At 37.6% G+C, this 18,914-nt stretch overlaps 1 protein-coding gene across 1 annotated transcript in view; it reads right to left on the bottom strand.

The window, feature by feature from the left end:
• Positions 1 to 18,914, bottom strand: part of SLCO5A1 (solute carrier organic anion transporter family member 5A1) — a 133,547-nt gene that overhangs the window by 35,277 nt on the left and 79,356 nt on the right. The window contains exon 5 of the mRNA XM_066378917.1: positions 14,043 to 14,207. Coding sequence (XP_066235014.1) covers positions 14,043 to 14,207 — 165 coding nt within the window. The remainder of the gene's footprint in view (positions 1 to 14,042; positions 14,208 to 18,914) is intronic.

Genomic DNA, 18,914 nt, shown 5'->3' with positions numbered 1-18,914 from the left:
GGTACTGTGGCAGAGACTGTTACTTATCCCTCGTGACTACCCTTCTTTCTTATTGAGCAGGAATGGACATGTTTTTAGGGATCAAATCATAAATATTTTCTACTTTGTGGGCCTGTTACAACTAGTGTTGTAGCGTTAAAGTAGTCATGGAGTTGTGCAAACAAAAAGGCATGACTGTGTTTCAATAAAATTTCATTTAAAATAATAAGCAGCAGGCTAAATTTGGTCCCACACCCTTATTCTAAAGTAATTATTTGGCTTACGACCACCTGGAATACAGACAACAATTCCCAGACTATCTTGCAACTAGATGTGGCCATGTGGTAAGTTGTGGCCAATGTGATGTAAGCAAAAGTAGTACCCTTACCCACGCCTTCCTTCTATCATCCTGCTGCTTAGAATGCAAAAGGGCCTTGGAACCTGCTGGACCGTCTCCTTCGGACCATGAGGACAAGAGTCTGTGATGGAGCAGAAATAGTCTTGTGCTGCCCAATTCCAGATTTTTTGTGAAGAACAAATAAGTATCTATTTTGTTTAAGCCTCTCTTTGAGTCTCTAATATTCTCAAAAAAATAAAAACCAATTTAATTTTTTTTTTTTTTTTGTATTTTTCTGAAGCTGGAAACTGGGAGAGACAGTCAGACAGACTCCCGCATGCGCCCGACCGGGATCCACCCGGCACGCCCACTAGGGGCAACACTCTGCCCACCAGGGGGCGTCGCTCTGCCGCGACCAGAGCCATTCTAGCGCCTGGGGCAGAGGCCAAGGAGCCATCCCCAGCGCCCGAGCCATCTTTGCTCCAATGGAGCCTTGGCTGCGGGAGGGGAAGAGAGAGACAGAGAGGAAGGAGGGGGGGTGGAGAAGCAAATGAGCGCTTCTCCTATGTGCCCTGGCCGGGAATCGAACCCGGGTGCCCCGCACTCCAGGCCGACGCTCTACGGCTGAGCCAACCGGCCAGGGCAAAACAAATTTAATTTTAAACTAATACAGGAGCTCAGAGAGCATCTCTTCAACTCCCTCATTTTATAGATTTTAATCAGGATCAATTACTTATTAGCAAGGCCTCGACTCTAAGTGTTCTAAATCTAAATCCAATGCTGCTTCTACATTAATATGATGCCAATACTCCCATAAACGTGTTTAAATTACAAAGGTTTGTTATTTTCTTTCTGTGATTTTTTTAAAGCATTTAAGCCACTTGCTAAAAGGAAATTTTTTTATAGAAACTCACTTTATTGTTAATTCTTCTACATTTTATTTATTTCAGAATAGAAAGTGTTTTATATTAATTTTTCACCCAAAGCAGCAGAAAATTCCTTTCAAAGAATCTTACCTATTACTGTCTTCAGTCATGAGGTACATACCCAGAAATAAATATTATGATTAAAGGTTACATGTTAGAGCAAGCTGACTTCAACTTTAACCAAAATTAGCAGCAACAACCTAAAATCATGTGAGAGAAATAAGCTTTAGTTCTTTTTATAGTACATTCATATCAATTATTTCATTGAGCAATAAAACAGCTCTGTGAACGGTTACTGTCTGCTTATTCAGATATGGAAACAGTTTGGGAAAATGAAATGACAATAAAATCATTATGACAAATGTATAGAGTAGTACTTTAGGTCTTCAAGCACTTATACTTAATCTTCTATCTTGTGACAGGTTAGTTTATGCCCATTGTCCATAAAAGTAAGCATTGAGGAACATAAAGCACGTGAATGATGTCACCGAGCTAATAGAGCAGAGCAAGGATACAAGTCTGATTTCCAGGCCAGAGTTCTTTCAGGTCTGAGACAAGAAATCTGCTACCTAAATTCTAAATTCATTCTTTCTTCTAAAACTGAAAGCTAGTCTCTTAATGCCTTCTTAATTTTTTTCAATTAGTTAAACTCTCATAAAATAAACTCAAACCTTTAATACAAAAAAGCTGAAATTTGTTAACATCTATGAAATGTGTATATGTGTGCATAAAATGTGAGTGTATGTAGGAACTGTGTATATGTATGTATTTTTAAATATGTACACATGTATTAAAACTTTTTTTATTCATCTTGCTACACACCATAATGCCCATCAGAGTAGTTTGCTAAATGGCAGGCACTCAGTAATCACTCAGTGAGTTCAGGGAACAGACACAGTATCCCTAGGTTATGACCCTAGACAGGCTGGGAGCATAAGCGTAGAATAAAATTCTCCACAGAGCTGACAGTTTATAGTAACACAAAATTTCTACTGGCACCTTGTTCTGAGATTCTTGGAAATCTGCTCTAAAGACAAGACATCTATTCTAAGTTTCCAGCACTGAAAATGCACCGGATGCTTCTGCAATACTTGAGGCAATTTATAAAGTTGTTTTCTTAAATATTTTTCTAAATTCTCCCTAAAAGTCTTTAATTAATGTGCAGAATGCTTTGCTCAGCAAAGTTAATGTCACCACTCTGTTCAAATAAACAAGTGTTAAGTACAAATTGACAGTTTGCAAACATGCTTCTATAAAATATCTATTTCTTGTAACTACAACTACCAACCCATTAATTACATAAATAACAATCTCTGAGAGCAAGGCTAAAATAAAAACAAAGAAGAATTTGTAATGTCATGAGTACAGATGTTCTATTGCTGCACTTCTCAACCTGTGGGTCGCGACCCCAGCAGGGTCACCTAAAGCCATCGGAAAATACATAATGCATATCAGGTATTTACATTCCGAATCATAACTGTAGCGAAATTACAGTTATGAAGTAGCCACCAAAATTATTTTTTGGTTTGGGGTCACCGCAACATGAGGAACTGTATTGCGGGGTCACGGCATTAGAAAGGTTGAGAACCACTGTTCTATTGGGAAATCTTGCTAAAGGATATGGACATTTACACAGCTATCCTACTCTGCTTCTTTATCGAAGGATTCCACCAAGCTCCATTGCACGGCCTAAAGGATTTGGTGTTTACATGGAAGGTATTTTGAAAAAATTTAAGGAAGATGTTGTTACAAAATAATATTGAACTACTCGATATAAAACAATTACACACAAATTGTTCCTTACAGAGGTAAGAGAAGTATGCATCTGTTTCTAAATATTTACTTTAGTCAGAAAACCAACATAAGTTATATTCACTTTTATTGCAAAGAGAAATATGGGGAAATTTTTAATATAATAATGAAAAAAACAATTAGCTTGAAATCCAATAGGTCTAACAGTTACAAATCCAAATATTCTACCTTCTAGCCATAATGGGAATGTGGGCCTGGCAACAAAGTAAATCTTCTGTGGTCCATCTTAAGATGGTTCATGTTACAAAAGGACATTGCTTAAACTTCTGATAATGTCTAAGGACATGTTTCATTATTTAGCTGAAAAGAGTAAGGTACTTCCTGCCAGTCTGGTAATAACCATATCCTGGCCATACTCAAGGGCCAAGATAGTCATTAGCTCTGGATGTGATATTTATGAGTTAACAGAAAGCATCTCTGAGAAAATGAGAACAGGTAAAATGAGCTAGGAGTTAACAGTTTGTCTCTAGAACCAGTAGTACACTGCTACCTGTGAGGCCGCGAATCCTTCAAATAGGGTCTATATACCTTTAGTTACCTGTCTATAAAACTGGGATATTATACTCCATCCTCTATTTATCTCCCTTCCTCATCTCTTTCAATAATAACCCTGATTCTCCTGTCCTATTATAGAGGATATAATATTCAATAAATAGCAATGCCAGGGTTATTCTCATTAATAATTTCTGTTGTTATTTACACTTAATGAGTGATTTTTAACTCTTTAAAACTCCACACCATTTTATAGCTGGTAAAACTGAAGCCAGAGAGGGGAAGAATATTGGGGGCTGGGGGAAACACTTTAAGGGATTAAACAAATAAATAAAAAAACACCTCATAGGCACAGACAACAGTGTGGTGATTACCAGAGGGAAAGGGGGTGAGGGAGGAAGAAGAGGTAAATGGGAGATAAGTGGTGATGGAAAGAGACCTGACTTGGGGAGATGAACACACAGTGCAGTGCACAGATGGTGTATTATAGAATTGTACACCTGAACCCTTATAATTTTATTAACCAATGTTGCCCAAATCCAATTTAAAACATTGTTTCATACACACACACACAAAAATACGAACCCCAGAGAAATTAGTTAAAAAATGCAGTGCCAGCTCTTAAACCCAGACCTTCTAACTTCAAAACCAATAATGCTTCTCTTAGAAAATGTTGGCCTGCTGCAAAGCAGGTAGGGATCACCTTACTTAAGTAGGGTATGGACCTGCTAAAATGGGACCCTGCTTGGTAAAGGTTTCTGAGTTCTCAATGGATAGCTTTAATCATCAAGCTATCTCTCTTCTTGTAGTCCCACCAAAAAAAGCAAAAAGTGGAGCAATTCAACCTCATTCCATCAATCACATGCACCAAAGCAGAAAAAAAATCTCTCTCTCTCTCTCTCTCTCTCTATATATATATATATATATATATATATATGAAATTTAAACTGCCAGGAAAAGGTATTACATACATCTAAAGTAAAATGGCAAAAAAAATGACTAAATTTAAGGCCTAGGAAAAGACATTGCTCACAAAAAACAAAGAGTTTCAGGGTTGGCAAGGGGAAGAGGAGAGTAGGATGTTTGTTAGTTGATCTCTGGTGAGAGAAAGGTCATCGAATCCAATCCCTCATTCCATAGATGAGACTGAGGGCCAAAAAGTTTACACTCCTCCCTTCATCAACTAGTCTGGATGATCCTTGGATGCTGATTTAACCCCAGACACGACACAGCACAAAAGCTCTTACTCTGCTCCTTACACTTCATTCCTCTAGCAGGGTTTCCAGCCCTTTCGAAAAGCTCTCTAATCTTTCTCAACTCAACTTTTACACGTAAGCGAATCCTGCTCTGCAAACACGATATAGTATTTTTGATGACTAAGACTCTCAAGAGCCTCTGGGCCACTCTGAACATCAATGATCATCAAGGGGAAATTGAACATTGATGTAGAAATCTGGAGAAAACTGGGCTAACTGGCTTCCAAGTCTGAAAATCCCTTATAAGTGATGTCTGACTTTATTTTTCTGCGTGTGTTCCTGCACACATGTGTGCACATGAAAAACAAACCCCAGACTTAAGGACTGTGCTATTAATCATCAAAGATTAGTGAAACAAAAACATTTCATTTAATTCAGAGATCTGGTCAACTGACATTTCATGGCACCACACTTCAAATATACAAAATTATAACCCTTAAAATGTCTCCCTATCAAGAGTCAAATATAGATATATTTGAGGATGAAAAATAAGTGAAGAATAAATAAATAAATCAGAGATACAGAGATTTAACCTTAGTTCAACACTGACTCAGCTTAAGTCACTTTCATGTATAATGTGTCAAATCCTCAAGCCTCCTTTATTCAGTTCAGAGAAAATAATCCCTCAGCCCTTCACATAATTGTCTCCTGCCTTCCCTTTCATTTTCCCATGTCCTGTTAGCCATACTTCTTCTCTTCTTACTCTTCGAATCCATTTCCCCCAGACAATCTTTCCTCTGAATATTTCCATATGTTGTAAGTCCCAGTTTCACTCTTCGGCCTTAGAGTCCTTTTCCTGAAAGTGTCTCATAAAGTGGGTAATGCAGTTGTCACTAAGTCTCTATGTACAAAACACTGTGCTAGCACCCACATTCCCTCGTTTAACCCATTCGTGCCTATGTCCCATTATTGGAACTGTAGTGACATGGAGTTATTTATACCCTACTGCTCAAAGTCATCACCAAGGTCTGATTTTTCTCATCTGCCTCCTGAGGGTGCATGTTCTCACGTGGTGCATGCACACTTAGTTGCTGCCACAGATGCTGGTGTGCTAGGAACTAGTCAAAAAGTGATGTGGATTTTCGGAAAATTTCTTTAGAACTGAACTTCAAGAATTTCAACCTTGGGCATAAATGGGCTAATCCTCACAACCTCCAACTCTCATAAAAGTTTACAAGCTTGTCCAGGGACATAAGCAGCCTAATAGGGCCACCATACCATAGGTCCTTGAAGAGAGGAGCCCTCTGTGTTCCCATTACGGCACGTGCCAGGCCCGCAGCAGAAGCTTTATAAATACCGTGAATGGATGGATGAAGAGGAGGAGCTAAAATTTCAAAAAGATATGTTGCCCTCCAAAACTAATCCTCTTAATGACTGTACTATACGTCTTACTATAGTGAAATAAAAATTATAAATAAGTCTCTCAGGACCAGCTCAATCTATATATTATGAACTGTATTATGGATTTCTGGGTGAACAGTTTGCAAACACTGCTCTGTCCACCTCAGTTTCATCAGCCCTTCCCTGGATAGCGCAGGACCTCCACGCAGTACTGCGGTGAGGACCGCGCAGAAAGCCCCGCCCCCTCACTGTGCCAGGCTCAGGGTGGAAGGCCAACCACAGTCGCCAGCTTCCACCATCATGGCACAGGCTCCTACTGCAGGAAAGACTCTGATCTGATCTGAATTCCCAAAAGCTATATGGATTTTTCAAAGTGCTTCCAGAAAGATCCTCTCCTTTGATCTTTATAGCAATCTGATGGTAAATGCTACAGCTTGGGGGAGGAGATGGGGGCCCGTTATTGCATGACAACCACAACCACGAGCTCACAAGCTCCCTCCTCTGTCTGGGATCAGCTTCTTTGCCAAGACGAAAGCAAATTGAAAGCTGGACGATTAAACTAAATAGTTAAAGAGAAATAAGTATATTAGACAAATGGGCTAGTTAGTATGAAATGACTTACTCAGATCATTACGTGTCATTATAGTAAAAGAATGGAACCAACCCAATGGCCACCAATAGGGAACCAAACAGACTGATATGCAGCAGAGTCCTGCATGGCTGTTGGGACATAGACAAGTCTCTGACACTGCTTCAGGGCAGGACAGAGGGGACAGTGTCATAGCCTCAGGGTAAGACGGAAAAATACTAATATAAAATGCTGATGTTATAATATAAACATATTGTGTACATAATACACATGTTTACTTACATATTCAAACAGAAACAGAAGAGGAATATACAAATAAATGCTACCTACAGACAGGAGGGAGAGAATGGGAGGAAAGCAGGTGGAGGTTTCTCTGAATGCCCTTGGTTTTATTGTTTTGACTCTCAAGTCATTTGACTCTCAAATGTCTTACCTAATTTATAAAACAAATTTCACTTAGAACTGTAAAACTAAAGTAATCCCTAAACACTGAAAATAAATTAAAGCAAATAAACTCCACATGCTATCTGGTTGTAGGCATAACCCAAAGCGAGAAGAGTTATTTCTAATCCATTTCAGCCACAGGCTTTTGCATATCCATAAGAGAGCCACTGGACAAAACAAGCCCCAAACTGCATTGCATATTTCACAGTCAGAAAAAGAACTGACAGGTGATCTGACCATTACACACACACACACACACACACACACACTTATAAAGAAATTATATTAAAGTCATTAGGAAAAAAGATTTTCAGCATTAAAGCAAAGAGATATAATACCAAAAAAGTGCTAACCTGTACTCTTAAATTTGAAGCAGAAATATCAGTATTACCTCAAGATTTGTTTTTCCCTTTTTATTAACAAACATCCTAAAAACAAGGACAACCTTGCAGCAATGAGCATGCCTGGTGTTCTGATGGGGATCTCCATATATATCATTTCCTCTAAAAGGAACTGAGCTCCTTGAGAAACATGACCGACCCCAGGTCTAGGTCAGGGAACATCCAATAAACAAGTCACTTTTGTCATGCTGGCAATCATAAAGCCTGCCGGGCTAGTGCTGAAGGAGACAGCTGCTAACTTGAAGGGGCCCCCAGTGGCCAAACACCGGACAACTGAAGCATCAAAAAGAATAATTATCGCACTGAACTGAAGCACATCCAACACAGAAAGAGCCATGAGCTTATCATGATATTTTTTTAATTTTATTGCTCACAATACAAATTCGTTACAATATAAATTGTTACTCTAAATTGGTAAATAAAGGGAAAGAATCCCAAAAGAAACAATGGTCATTTGGATAACTAGACAAACTGAAAAATCGTCATGGATTTAGGGAAATTCAAAGGAAGAAAGAGATGCCCGGGGATAGGAGCCCCCTCCCCCACACCCTTGGCTGTCTCTCCTGTCCCAGAAGGTTCTGCTGCTTCATCCTATGATCAGGACCAAACAGCCCCTCCATACGATTTCATTTGAAAGTATTACTTCTCTTAATAGATGGTATTTCAAAAAATGCTTTTGAGTTAACCACTCTAAATTAGACTAATACAGTTTGTTCTCATTCCAAAAACTTAATGAGACTTTTTAATGGAGATTTAAATAGAACAGTCTCTCAACATAAGAGACTGATTTTTATTGAACTTCTACAATTTATCAAGTGCTGTAAGATAAAAAAAATTAGATCATTTAATTTTTTTTTCAGTATCCCTGGGATATGACCACTCACATTTTACAAATAAGAAACTGAGAGAGTGGTTAAATAACTTGGCTAAAATCACTGTTAGTTAAGTGACAGATCGGGGGTTCAAAGAGAGGTCTGTGGACTCTATCAGGCTGCCCATGGCTGGGAAAAACAGATAATGCTGATACTGGATAAGGCCGAAATATGGTGATGCACATTATCAAAAATTCCACAGCAAGAGGAATAAATACAGTAGTCCCCTTCTAAGAAAGTAATGCTACTCTATGGGGACTGTAAGAATAAGTTTATCTGGTGCGTGCAGCCTAGGAAAAATTACTTAATCTAAGATTTTAGAACAGAAAGAAATCAGAGAATTTATTCCAGTCCAAACAATTGTTTCCCAGCTAGAACACAGACCTAGAGGGAAAAACAGATAAGCCTGAAGTCACATATGTTAGTGGCATGAGGACAGAGCTGCTGGCTCTAGGGTACTTCTCAGGGGTACCTTCAGCAGGTGGGAGCCAGCCTGGGCTTCCAGCCCTGTGTGCCGGGTGCTGACCCTGAATTACAGTGTGAAACATATTGATTAATGGTGTTACTCTGTAACTACAGACCCGAGGAGTTTGGGGATGATTTGTACCAACTTGTCATCATTGTTTATTGATGACAGTGACCATGATGATTTGCACCTGGTCTTGCTAAGACTCCCTGGAGGGCTCTGATGATGACGTTGGTTCCATAGCAGGAACCTATGTAACCAATAAAATATAAAACAATGTGAAAACATTAAAAATATTTTAAAATATGAAAAGTATTACAAAAATATGAAAAACTCCAGTCGAGATGCTATTTGGAACTCTGGTTCTTGGGTGCTCCATGCACACGGAGGCGGGGTCTGAAGTCAGAGAGAACGTCCTGCCCCGCCCTTCAGAGGCACCTGTGCCTGCAAAGCTCATTCTTACTTCAGCGCTGTTGTCATTTGTATCTTTGTGTACTCATTGTCATTTTGGATTCCCTGAGCCTTCTTAAGCAAGCAAGTCCTCTTTAACTGCCACCATTAGCACCCTGGCTAAGAACTTGCCATATGGTAGGCACTCAAATATGTCCTAAATTAATTGGTTAATGAACAAATAAAAAGAACCTGAGTGTCTTGACTTATTGTGCACTATCACCTTCTACAACAGTTTTAATTAGCATTGAAGAAAAATAAATGTAATTTAGTGCAATAATACCTCTCTGCTCAAAAGACCAAGAGCCTATAATTGTCACTCTTAGTTCCTAATAGCCTCTATTCATCTCAAGATCGTTTGAAAGCAGAGCGGTGAGGAGACTGAAGCTGCTGCTGCAGGCTGTCAGTTTGCAGGGACCTTCTGCTATCTCCCAGAGCACACCGTGTCTGTACGCACACGTCCCATCGAGTCAAACATCATCGCCTGACCTTGGAAATGGGCAGCGATGCTAACTACATCCACCTCTAAGGTAGTCTATTTGCATTTAAAATTTTAATTTCAATATTTTTTTATCTATGCATACTGTGCATTTGTAAAATTAGTATAAAAGTGGATTTTTAAAATTACTTGAAATATTAAAGAATTGGTATAGAAAAGCTGTCAATGCCCACGGAAGAACAGAACAATCAAAGCACGTTCATGCCTCTCTTGCGTCTAAAGATGCGGCAACTCCCAAAGGCTGCAATTTGAGTTCAGTGATACCGCTACGAATCGCATCGACCAAACCCCAAATCAGTGGCTGAAGACGGATGGCAAATATTTGGTTAATCAGACAACCATAAAAGTTAAAGTACTTTTTTAAAAAAAAATCACACTCCAACCTAATCCCCTTACCCAGAAATAAGTGTCTTGGTTATTCTCCAAAGAAGAACAAAATAGAGTTGTCCAAGGCTATTTCTCTTGTAAAGACAAACTAATGTCTAACTATAACTCCGCACACCAAGGGGCAGGATTGCAAGAAAGCAGAGGTGATGCTCTAAGACCTTGGTGTTCTCAAAACAAATTTTGTAGCCATGACTCAGGGGCAAAGGCTGCTATAGAAGGGGTGGAAGGTGACTACTAGACAAAATGTTATTTCTATGAAATAGTACAAAAATTAAAACCGACTACAAAGGATGACAATAGCATATACCTATTATATTATCTCAACAAAAAATCACATATGGATATACATACTCCAAGGAATTCAAACTCTAGCCTCCTGGCTCTCGCTATTTGCATATATTTAAACAAGTTACTTAAACCACCTTAGACCTTTGTTTTCTCATCTGGAAAATGGGCAAAATCAATAATACCTATTGCACAGGCATTAGTTACATGGAGTAAATGATGTTGTCTATATAAAATGCTTAGATAATGTCTTCTACTTACTAAATAATAAATGTCAGTTTACTATCATCACTATTATTATTCTCCGATCTATTCAAGCTGCATGACCTCAAATGTAAGGTGCTATCATCATCAATACTAATTTTCTTTCCTATATAATATATGATTAAGTTAGACTTCATCTAACTTCCCTGCCAATTGTTTCAGGCTTTTCCAAATATCAACTTTATAAGATTGAAATTTGATCAATTGATGTGACCCTAAATGGTTTCACAGAAACCCCATAAAGGGAAAAGTGTAACATGAACACAGACCCACTGTTGCAGAGATAAAGAGAATGGCGTTGATAAAAACAAAGGGGGTTCCATGATGCCCTCATCAGATCCTGGTGTCACCACATCCCCCTAGAACACAGGTGCTCCCAACGTGATGACAATCTGAGCCCAGTGGTGCTACAGGTTCTTGAGCAGATTTCCCACCCCCAACACCAGAAATCACTCATCTGACTTCACCCACAGGTCCCCCACCTACCCACCTGCTTTCCTTTAGAACCTTCTCTGTTTCCCTCCTACATAACAAACTGTTACTTTATTTTATTTTATTTTTATTTTTTGCCAAAACAAGCTTTATCTTTCCTTGCTCTTTGCCTTTGCCCTAGGTGGTCCACCACAGGGAATAAATGCCTTCCCTTCAACCTCCAAATGGTCAAATTCAACTTTTCTTTAAAAGCTTAGTTAAAAAGCATTTCCTCCATGAAACAGCATAAACATAACATTCTATCAGCCAAAATAATCTCTGCAACCCAAACCATCTAAGTCATTGAAACAGCCTTTTTCTTGACTCATTCTGTAAGTTTTTTCTCTCTTCTTAGATCTCTAAGCAACTTAATTCCTGGTGTGAGTCTTCATACACACACACACACACATAGCATAGCCCCTTGCACAGAGTTGCTGTTCAAGGACTATATGAGAGAGGGTGAGCCAAAGGTCCTCCATACATGTTTTGGATCATGTACGGAGTTTCATTTCTGCCATACTCAACACAAGCACTCTGCTATGGAGGGTCAGGTATTTATTCAAATAATTTTTTTAATGAAAAAAAAAAACTTTAACTTGGACACCATCAGATAAGAAATTAAACTACTTTTAAATTCTTCTTCAAATACATTTCTTATTTCTTTATGCCACTTATATGCAGTAAAAAAAGATTCAGAAAACAAAAGATTAAATTAAATAAGTCCTTAAAAATAAGTGCTTGGAGAATAGTCAGTTGATAAAAATTCAAAAAAGTCAAGCTGAGTTTTAAAATGAATTATCACCCTTGTTTAATCTTACTACAACCGGCCACCCTCTACTCCTAATCAATCTGAATATCGCTTGACTATTTTTATTTGTTATACATTTAGCAAGGAAGGAAAAAATATGTGAGCTGGGAATAAAAAGCAGTAGACTACCAAACATTGTATAAATTGACTTGCAATAATCCCCCAAAATTGCTGATGACAAAACCAGAATGGAATTGGCACTTTGTGATGCCTGTACTCCCAGTGTCAGAACACGGGATGAACAAATGCCATGAGCTAGCTTTACTCAGCCGTGCACCCTCTTCACCAGGGGGCCACGCTCAGTGACTGCTGCCTTGACTTCACCACTGTGCAATTCTGTAGCCACGCATCCCATGGCCAGCTAAACACTTTACTCTATTTTTCCACAAGGAGTCATCTATCTAGCCTCTGCCTCTACAGTAATTAAGAGACGGCCCGGTCCACATGCGTTCATTATGCATCAGTTCCGACCTAGTTTGGCACCGTACCACTGTCCCAGTAGGGGAAAATGGTGCATGTAGAGGGGAACGGGAGAATCCAGGCGGCACTGCTCCTTGGTCGGTCTGGAACAGGACACATAGGATGAACTCGCAATGTTCTCCGATGTGTGTTCTGAGGAACACTGTTCATGAGAAAGAGGCCTCTTTAAAAAATGGATTTCATGGTCAAATAACTTTGAAAAAGACTGTAGTCTGACTCTTCCTCTGGGAATTTCATAATGCATATTAGCATATGAAAGGTTACTATACGTCCTGCAGCAAAGAACTCTATACTACTTTAACTCAGCAAGTTTCAAATTTATTTGACTCTAAACCTTCTTTCCAGTAACACTTTTAAATTTGGGAAGTACTTGAAACTACATATACCAGCTCTATGTCTTCATATCTAGCGACAAGCAAACTCTTAGTTTCCCTACCTAAGAATTATTGCACAACAAAAGGTGAGTGTATGAATTAAACTAAAAATGGGAAGTTAAGATTTTCTGACAACCAAACTGTATATCCTATCATGGACCCACAACGCAATTATGTATGTCTTCGTGCAAAGTGAAAGAGAGAACAAAATGATTATACAAATATATCAAGTTAACATTTTCCTTCTACAATAATATAATTTTGGCTGTTAATTTTCAAATAATTAGTGCTTGCTGGATGTGAGCATGGAGAAGAACGTGGGAGCGAAAGCCATTGGAAAAGTTATTATAACTCTCCACTTAACTGACGAGATATACTTTCATAATATATTGAGCTGTAGGTAGATACAACTATTTGACCATCTTTGAAACTGCTAAGGAAATATGTAGACTATCATATAATATAATACACTGAAAATTCCCCCAATATTTAAAAATTAATGTTCCCACATTTCTGAGCACCCAATTTACTATGAAAAGATTTGAGCACTAAGGTACATGTATCAAAGTCTCCTAAAACTCAAAAAATCCATTTTCCTAGACATGAAATTAATTTCTAAAACAAAATTCATAGATTTCTTTTCTAAATTCAAGCATCTTCAGTAACTCAATGAAAATCTGTTCATATTTACAAAAGGAAAATTCTGATACCATAGAACTGACCTATACTGTATTCCAAATTATCAGTAGTTCAAAACTCTAACACTTTAAGACTCATGCCAACCCATAAAAGGGTTTATTCAGATTTACATTTGAAAGCCATTGCCTATTTCATTCTTTTTAACTCAAAACCATGAAAACATAAATATATGCAAAGTTCTCCCTTTCCAAAACACAGTTGGTAAAATCATCACACCATAATACAATCTGAATCAAAGAAAAAACATTCAAAGACTTCATCCTTCTGGAATCTGGGCAGAAGTTGGCTGTTAATGAATTTATTTAACACTTTGATGTTAGAATGCAGGTTAGTTCTCTTCACTCATTGCATTTTAAGCTAGTGGTCAAAAATGATCATGTTTCGAAGGAGCTCTAACGGCAGTGCCTTACCAGTGTAGATGCTGGCATTGGAAGCTGGAATACCAAACTGTGACTCGATGAACTTGGGAATGAAGGTAATGAAAGCAGTTACAATGGCACTCTCAGCTGTGTATGACAAACTCACAAAAAGGAATGTCATGTTGCTTAAGATCCTGACAGCTGCTCTTGGTAGGTCTACAAAATGACAAAAATGACAAATGAATGTTATAAACAAGGGATGGAAAATAAAATAAAATTGAATTGTTTTTGAAATGAACTGGAAATAGCCATTCAGCAATATTTGAGAATATTGAATAAGAATAAAAATAGAAATACCTGATAACTGATTAGAAATTATCTACTTTATTATATACCATAAATTTGGGAGTCTTTTTCAACTAGGATAAAGAAATTTAATAAAGTATTTTTAAAGCATACCCATACACAAATATTCTTACAAAAAGTATCCAACCTATGACACCTGTTTCAAAAACTGTTTTAAAGTAAATTATTTGCATTTTTATTTATTAAAACAATGTTCTTTGTTAAGAGTTCAAAATCTTCAAATGTGTCAAGTACCTGTAATATAATCCTAAACTACAGTTTCCACTTGAGCTTACTAGTATTCCCCTGAGAAAATGACTTCTGGTGGCCAGCTCCCTGACACCCACAGGAGAAGTGGCACATAATCGGACCTTGACCTTCTAGGCTCAGAAAATAATACAGCTAAAAGGGCACATGGGATAAGGCTGCAGGTGAGACACTCCCAGGCACTTTGGAATAAAGACAAATTATCTCCAAGGGAGCAGGACAGCCTAGCAGTGTGGGCTCAGCACCTGCCCAGTTGCCTCTCAAGGAAAAATCCGTTCCCAGAATGTGGGCATTTATTTCACAGAACTTGCCATGTGTGCGCTTCAAGCTGTATGTGCAAGTATTTTCATATTCCCATCAATGGGAAGTGTTTGAAATATGGGACAGACATATAATAAAATACTATACAATAATTAAAACTGAAATAAGCTGTATATACTGGCATAAAGGGAACTCCAAGAAATATTAATGAACAAAGCTAGCTGCTGCAGAAATATGTGTATGTAAATATATAATATAAATTATATACACATAATTAAGTAAAAAATCAAACAAACCAGAGATATGCAGTATAATATTTATATAGTCAAATGTATATATCTCAATATAATAACACCAAGAAATCCTGTTAATGGAAGTAAGATTGGTAAGGAGGAATAAAAGAAAAATTTTGTTTATATAATTATGTATTTTTTGCATGTTCAGAATGTAAATTAACTCACATTCATGTACTCTTTACATACCTTCCTGGAAAAGGTAAGCTGCATTATTTTTTTATAGTTTTATTTAGACAAATAATTTTAATGTGACATTGGTCAACTAGAGCACATAGATTTAGAGAAAACATCTCCAGATCATTTTGACAGTCGATTATGTTGTATACTTATCACCCAAAGTCAAATCGTCCTCCATCCTCTGTCACCTTTCATTTGGTTTTCTTTATGCCCTCCCTCCCACTACCCTTTCTCTCTCTTCCCTTCCCCTCCCCCTGGTAACCACTGTCCTCTTATCTATGTCCATGAGTCTCGATTTTGTGTCCCACCTATGTATGGAATCATACAGTTCTTAGTTTTTTCTTATTTACTTATTTCACTCATTATAATGACATGTATAGTCATCCTTAGTTATCAGAACAGTTATGTTATGACATAATAAAATCATTTCATAAAAATTAACCAACAACTGTTGTTAAAGCTATAATGTATAGCTTATTCATAGGAATTTAAAACTTAGGAAGGCAAGACTATTCGCTATTATAATTTTTAAATGTAAATTAATTATTTTCTATATCTTCATTTAATTATTTAAATTTAAAATTAACATTTTAAAAGAAAAATTAAGATGCAAACTTAATTTTTTTAACATGGAAAAACATACCAGAAAAAAATATAATCAAAGTACATCATAAAATTACCCAATGTTCTCTTGTAAACACTGCAAATTAAAATGTCATATCCAAACTTTAAAAATTAGAAAGTTAAGATTTTATATCAACATTTAAAAATTCAGTTATTATATTAAGTTTAGCTGTGACATTAAAAGCCAATGTGTTGAATCTAAAATAGTTGAGGAAAATATAAATTATTTTAATCCACAAAGATAATATACACATATGACATGAATATTTTTAAAATCCTATTTATATAAAACCGGTTTGGCTCTGGCCAGGTAGCTCAGCTGGTTACAGCATCATCCCAATATGCCAAGGTCGCAGCTTCAGTCCCCGGTCAAGACACATACAAGAGTCAACCAATGAATGCATAAATAAGTGGAACAATTTCTCTCTCTATCCCCTTCCTCTCTCTTTCTAAAATCAATAAATTAAAAATAAATTTAACTGGCTTTTCTTTTAGACCAATTTGGTATGATAAAATAACCTTCTCATTTCAAAGGTAATTAAAAACACATATACTATTTCTCTCTTCTCTTTCATTTAAAAAAATAAAAGCCTGCTATTATTTAAGAAGAATTTAGCAAAAGTTTAGACTTTCAACAACTTTAATTAGCTTCCTTTTTTCTTCCACCTTCCTTTTTCCCCTCTGCTGGGGGCTAACTTTCAGCCTACATGCCCTGCAGGAGTCCGGGGGGCCAGGTCCAGGGTTGTGACTTTGGCTGGTGGGACTGGAAGTGTGTTTACATATAGGGGAGGTAAGCAAATAAGTCTAGACATTGGGAATAATGGGAGTAGGCTTTTTAACTGCCAGAGAAAGGAGTTACAAATATAGAAAGGGGACAGTTAGAAATAAGATTGGAACTGGAGGCATTCATTTAGATTCATGAGATAATAGATAGATAATAGATGGTAGATAGATAGATAGATAGATGATAATCAATCGATGATAGATGATTGTGTGTGTGTGTGTGTGTGTGTGTATACATACAGGGTGAAACAGGTTTACAGTTGTGAGCGCATGAAACAGTTCATTCTTATATTATTATTTATTAATTACTGTATTATTTTCCATACAAACAACTATAAACCTACTTTTACCCCACTCTGTATATACATTTCCTAACACTGTCTACTAACAGGGCTTAGAACTAATGACACCCTGGTAGCAGTGAGCCCACTGAGCACCCAGTTCTTAGTTTCTCAATGTCATTTTCCACTAAATGGAACCAGAGCTCCTTGGAGAATTATCTAACTTCAGAGCTGGGGCAGAGAAAATACAAAATGAGCCTGAAAAATCTTGCTTAACGGGAAAGTAAAGAAGTGCTCAATGACAGGATGTGTCAGAGACAAGACAGCATGAAGGATTACCAATGGCTAAATGTGGAACAATGTGAGCTCAACTGACACTAAAAATGGCAAGTGAAAGTTTAATTGGAACAAGATACAGTCAATCCTCATTATTCACAGGTTCAGTATTTGCAAATTCACCCGCTCAGCAGAATTGATTCGTCGTAACTGTAAAATCAACACGAGCAGCACGTGGACTTTCGAGGACATGCACGGGACAGCAAACATGGGAGCCACAGGACGCACATTCTCAGCTGGGGTCGCACAAGGCCCTCTTGTTTCAGCTCTCATACTCTAAACAAGCGCCCTTTTCACAATACATCATCACATTTTTTGCATTTTTGTGTTTTGGGTGATTTAATTATTTAAAATGTTCTGCCACCCCCAAGCCTGAAGTGCTGGATAGTGTTTCTAAGTGCCAGAGGCTGGGATGTGCCTTACAGAGAAAATGTGTGTTAGATAAGCTCTTTCAGGCAGATGTTAGAGGCTGCTGGCCATGGGTTTGATGTTAAGGAATCAACAACATATATTAAGTAGTGTCACTGAACAGAAACACACATAAAGCAAGATTATGTATTAATGGGTTGGCCATTATGTTGTGACAGGACTCCAGCCCCGGATTTCCCCTAGAGCAGTGCTGCAGTATTGGCTGTTTCCAGTGCTCCTGGCGACCTTATAGGACACAACTTCTGCAAATAACGAGAACCAACTGTATACAAAGTACTTATACATTATTTATTGCTTTATAATTGCAATATATTTATTAACTTTAAAGTGGAAAAACTTGGCAGATATAATCTTATCCAAGTTGACAAAACTTCACCTAACTGGTAACCAGGCAAAAATAACCTTGCGTGACCTCTGCTACAATGTGCTGAGCACAGCATTGTTTCGGTGGTATGCCTACAAAAGTTCATAAATCAGGAGGTGACATCATTAAACCCAAGTTGAGTTATATCTGTTAAGTGACTGGCTTGTACTTTAAAGGTCATAAAAGAACAAAAAATAAAATAAAATGATGAGGAACTTATCCACATTGAAAGAGGTGAAAAATATACCAAAACTAAATACATGTAATTCTGGATTGGATCTTGGACATAAAGGGCATTGTTGGGATAAATGGTGACATCTGAAAGGGGCCTGTGGTCTTAGATGACAACACAGGATCAATGCGAATTTCCTGACTTCGATGGCTGCTCTGTGGTCATATAACTGAGTGAGTGTCCTTGTACTTGGGCAACACACGCAGAAGTAGTAGGGGCAATAGAGCACCCTGTCTTTAACTTCTCAGATTGTTCATAATATCAGCAATTGGGGGGTCGGGTGCAAGGCACACAGGAGCTCTGTGTGGTAGTTCTGTGGCTTTTATTTAAATTCAAACTTATTTCAAAAACTCAAAGTTTTAAAGCCTAAGTTAGCAAAGAAGTTGCTAACTCCATCAATTTGCAGCCAGACACCTATTTTTACACTGCAGGACATGTATATATAAGTTTCTTGGTGTCATTTATAACTATGTCATTGTAAAATCAGAGAAGCAGCAAAAAGTATGATGAAGGAGAGATGAAATCATG

Source organism: Saccopteryx leptura, chromosome 3 (assembly GCF_036850995.1).
Source record: "Saccopteryx leptura isolate mSacLep1 chromosome 3, mSacLep1_pri_phased_curated, whole genome shotgun sequence".
Taxonomy (NCBI): Eukaryota; Metazoa; Chordata; class Mammalia; order Chiroptera; family Emballonuridae; genus Saccopteryx; species Saccopteryx leptura.
Note: the sequence above shows the minus strand (reverse complement) of the source record. Positions and strands in the feature narration are given on the sequence as shown.